This window comes from Notolepis coatsorum (genome assembly GCF_963971535.1).
Source record: "Notolepis coatsorum genome assembly, chromosome: 11".
Classification (NCBI taxonomy): domain Eukaryota; kingdom Metazoa; phylum Chordata; class Actinopteri; order Aulopiformes; family Paralepididae; genus Notolepis; species Notolepis coatsorum.
Window position 1 is genome coordinate 27,054,316 of NC_140175.1, and position 5,000 is coordinate 27,059,315.

Consider the following 5,000-nt stretch of genomic DNA (forward strand, 5'->3'; position numbering starts at 1 on the left):
CATGTTGACACCCAAGCATGGTAAACGACGAGGTTACCATGGTGACCATCTGTGTTTTTCCGCATCCTTGAAGACCATCTTGTGTCTGCTGCCTTATTGGGACTAGAGAATTGATGATATGTGATTTGAAAACAAATAGATACGTCAATAAATAAATAAATAAATACATAATAATAATGATTACAAAAATTAAAGATAAAGATAAGTCCAACGTCTAAGACCTTTGTCAACAGAAGATGGTTGTACGACGGATGATATGGACGATGATGATTATTTAAACTCAGCCGTTTAAATGTCAGCATCAAAGTTGTGAGAAGGGGAAAAAAAAGATAGAATGCACCTCCTCTCACTGTTAATCTTACCCTTGTCTCGTGTATACTGTCTGTGTATGTGATCCCTGTGTGTGTGTGTGTGTTTGTGTGTGTGCGCCTGTGTGTGCGTCTGTGTGTGCGTGCGTGTGTGCGTGTGTGCGTGCGGTGTGTAGTAAGGAACAACAGCGCTCTGCCAAGTCCATCATGTCTGTGTGGGAGCAGAGGACCAATCAGCTGCGGCGACACAACCTGCGGGCCAGCAGCGAGGCTCTGTTCAACGAGCTGGACCCCGAGGAGCGCCTCCGCGTCTCCTCCGCCCTCCACCTGAGGCCCGACATGATGACCCACCTGGACCGGCCCCTCGTGGTGGAGGCCGCCAACAACGGGGACAACAAGCCCCGGCCCCCCGAGGGAGGCGACGGGGGGGAGGAGGAGGCGGGAGAAGAACCCAGCAGGCCGGACGCGGCGGCGGGAGACCCTCACCACCACGCCGCCCACCTCCGCAAACACCACCGCCACCGGGACAGGAACAACGGGGAGAGCAACGGGGAGGCGGGGGGGGAGGGCCGCGGGGGGGGCGGCAGGCACCACACGCACCACAGCCGCGGCAGGGATAACCACCCCGACGGCGGCCAGCGGGCCACCAAGGAGGGCAGCAAGGGGGAGAGGAGCCACAGCCGGGACGATGGGCAGGGGGGACACAGACGCCATCACCACGGGGGCGGCTCCCCGGAGGAGGCGGCGTCGGCGAACGGCGCGGGGGAGGAGGAGAGGGAACACCGGCATCACCACGCTCACCGGCAGACGGCGAGAGACGACAACGGAGCCCTGCTGGCCAACGGGGCGCGGGGGGAGCGCAGGGGGAGAGGACACAGGGAGGGAGGAGGAGGAGGAGGAGGAGGAGGAGGAGGAGGAGGAGGAGGAGGAGGTGGGGAGAGTAACGGAGAGAGGAGGAGGCACCGCTCCCGCATGGTCAGAGCCCAGTCCACTCTGGACGGGGAGGAGAGCGGAGACAAGGACGCAGCTAAAGCCTCGGGACACATCAGGTCAGAACTACTGCATTAACGAGAGACATCCACTCGAACAACACACCACAGCCCACATGTAGATGCTATAGATAAGAGGACCGATGAACATACAGCGTACATCTTGTCTGAACATAGCGTACACCCAGTGAAGGGGGGAGGTGCCCACTTGATAACCCTGGTGATACGCTATGGCTCTTGCTGCCTATATCTATCTACACGTTGGGTTGTGGTGGCCGGCCACTGTGGGGGGCCATGTGGTGGTAGGGGATGTAGCGTCAGCATGGTCAATACCTGGAGCTCTCATTTGAACCATTTCCTCCTGCTGCACCCACTGCACCACTTACCCTAAACCGGGTTTGTATCCTATTCCCTATACCCCTACACCCCTTACCCTACATCCCTTACCCTTGTACCCCCCCCTGCCACCCACACACACACGCACGCACGCACGCACGCACGCACACACACACACACACACGCACGCACGCACACATGCACGCACGCACGCACGCACGCACGAACGCACACACGCACACACACACAGGATAGATGTTTGGCAAGGGGATTGGGTTTCTTCATTGAACACTTATCCTTATCATTATGGCACAAGTATCTTGTGTTTTATTATGAAACTGCATGACTTCCCAGGGACAGACAGGTGGATGGGGAGGAGGACGGCCCGGCCTCTAGTCCCATGCAGCAGCCTTCGGCAGGAGGCCTGAGGCCCGGGGAGAAGCAGGAGGACGCGGACAACCAGAGGAACTCCACCCGGGCCAGTCAGGCCGGCCTGAACAGCAACACCGTCCACATCCCCGTCACCATCACCGGACCGCCAGGAGACACCACCACCATCCCCAGTCAGTACTGACATTTAGAATAGAGGATAGAATAGAGTCTTTATTGTCATTGTTGGTGCAACGAAATTTTGTTCAGAGCATCACCACTGGCATACAAACATACTGAATATAGCATGTGCAAAATAATAATATCAATAATAATAATAATATAATATCAATTTCCCAATGTCCTCAATAATAATAATAATAATATAACATCAATGTCCCAAGTGCAATAGTGCTAGTGCAAATAAATAATACAGTGACAGTCCAGTTGAGTTAATGGATGGAGGGGGGGGCGTTGGCTTGCAATGGGTGGAATAGTGTATAGTGCAGCAATGCAAGTCCGGTTCACAGTTTATTGTTGTAATGTAGAAGTGGGAGTTATGTCACCGGGGATGGGGGGTGCGAGGAGGGGGGGGGGGCAAGTTGATGTTGATCGTTGAGCAGCCTGACAGCCCGTGGATAGAGGCTGTTGGTCAGTCTGGTAGTACCGGACTGGATGGATTTATATACCCAGTCAGTACTGACATTTATATACCCAGTCAGTAGGACATATTTCACCTAGTAGGTACCTAGAGGTATTTTAAGAACATTTATTGTGCAGAAATGCAATAGAAAAATGCAAAACCATTTCTCAAGTTACTTCCATCTCTGAAAAACACTTTTTTCATGAAATACAATAAAATCAAGCGGCACAAAGTGAAAAAAAAAACTACAGCAGGAAAGGAGGTTTCTTTCCCTCAAACACAATAAAACTCCAACATAACTTAACTTCAGTGTACATGTTTGACAACGTAGAGAGAGAGAGCGAGAGAGCGGGATGTAATAGGTTTGAGTTTGAGGTTTGAGCGTCCTAAGTTGCCGTAGTTGATGATGTCACACAAGGATGTCATTGTCAACACAGAGTTGGAAACGGGAGCAGCCTGATGGATAAAGCGATATAAAGAAACAAATAGCCAATAAATGTGATCTTTGAACCTCTATTGTCAAGCCAATACCCCCCCCCCTTTCCTCACTAATGGAACTGGTGCCACGGAGTCACGTTAAAACGTAAGCTTAGCGGCTAACGTTAGCCCGTTGCTGCGCTAAAGCAAGTCTCCTCTCAGCCTCCTTAGCCAAATTGAAATGTCAAAACTATAAGGCAAGGTCTGTGAGCAAGTGGATAAAAACGAGTACAATTAAACACTATGCAACGACCACTGCAAACGTAGAGTGAATCGTCAAGTAACGTTAACGTCATTGCTACTGCTGTGACTAGCTGCTCTAGTCTACCGGTCACAAGGTATGAAGGTATAGTCAAAATCCATACCGTAGCACAAATTCATACCGTTTATACCGTATACCGTTTATACCATCCACCCCTAAATGGTTGTATGAAATAATTTAGGATAAAGTAAAAGGACATTTTGATAAATGAGGCCCAGTGTGTATTTAACTCTATGAGTACATTTAACACCAGTTTACAATGTTTTTGTGGAGTGATGTTACGTTTACCCTGCCATAATATTATACACATAATACGCAATTATGGAAACTCACTTTGGGGAGGGGGGTCTGCGCAATAGGAACCCAGTACAAGGTGAACCACACACTCAGTGCACAGGCGTTTGCATACAAAACAGTTTAACAATGCATACAATTATACATTACCACCGAGGGCAGGGTTGGCAAGGTTGCTACTGTGTATGAAATTCAATATGAACCGCACTCAGGGAAATGACTGACTATTGTATATGTAATCCTGAGTCTTGTGAAATGGGCTACTCCAGCCCTGTACCACAATCGAATTACAGCCAGTACAATACCCCGACCACGGAGCGAGAACCAGGCAACTCACCGTAAATGTGCATGCATTAGGGCTGACCCCGATTAGTCGAATAGTCGACTAATCGATCGAAAGCAGCCGTAGTTGACTGCCAACCTCTTAGTCGAATGCAATTTATATATATATATATATATATATATATATATATATATATATATATATATATATATATATATATATATATATATATATATATATATATATATTAAACTTAAATAAGACTTGTGCACATCTGGTTGGACCCCGACTGGAGGTGCAGGTCAGCGCAAGAGTGATATATAAACTAAAAGGAGAATACCTTCAAGGGAAAGAAGGGACCGCACACTCCACAGGACTGGTTTTTGCTTTTTTATTGTTGCACAAAGCGTTTCGCTATCGCTTCCTCAGGTGCTATGATATATATAAAAAAAAAAATATTATATATATATAATATTTCTTTTTTTAATCATTCTTTCCAAAAGCAAAGAGGCCTAGAAGCGTGGCTAACGCTTATGGTGCGCATACCAGAGAGGCTAACTGCCTAAGAAACGGGCACAGAGGCACTGAAAGAGGATTTCACCCATCTAATGAACACGCTAGAGTCACTAGACTATCCATCAGTGGACCAATTGCATGCTTTCGCAGAGGACAAGAATATTTCAGTGGACTCCTTCAGACATTAAGCACCCCCCACAGCCCAAATGGAATGATAAAAAAATATATATATAATTAAAATCTTTAACCAGTCGACTATCGGCAAATTTTGGCCAATCAAAGTCGACTATACAAATCCTTAGTCGGGGACAGCCCTAGTATGCAATGCATGCAGTTATACATGTATAAGTGATATGTTCTGTGTGTGTGCCAGTGAACAACATAGACTGTGACAACCTGCTGGCGAGTGAGGAGAAGAAGCAGCTGGAGGAGCAGGCGGCTAACGGCCCCAAACAGATCCTGCCCTACAGCTCCATGTTCGTCTTCGGACAGACAAACCCGTAAGTCACACAGCTCCATGTTC

General features: G+C 48.3%; 1 protein-coding gene across 1 annotated transcript in view; it reads left to right on the forward strand.

The window, feature by feature from the left end:
• The window catches only part of LOC311237065 (voltage-dependent N-type calcium channel subunit alpha-1B-like), a gene marked incomplete at both ends in the record, with an annotated part of 92,625 nt that overhangs the window by 69,001 nt on the left and 18,624 nt on the right, over positions 1-5,000 (forward strand). Inside the window, 3 exons of the mRNA XM_084324873.1 lie at positions 485-1,357; positions 1,988-2,196; positions 4,851-4,977. Coding sequence (XP_084180999.1) covers positions 485-1,357; positions 1,988-2,196; positions 4,851-4,977 — 1,209 coding nt within the window. The remainder of the gene's footprint in view (positions 1-484; positions 1,358-1,987; positions 2,197-4,850; positions 4,978-5,000) is intronic.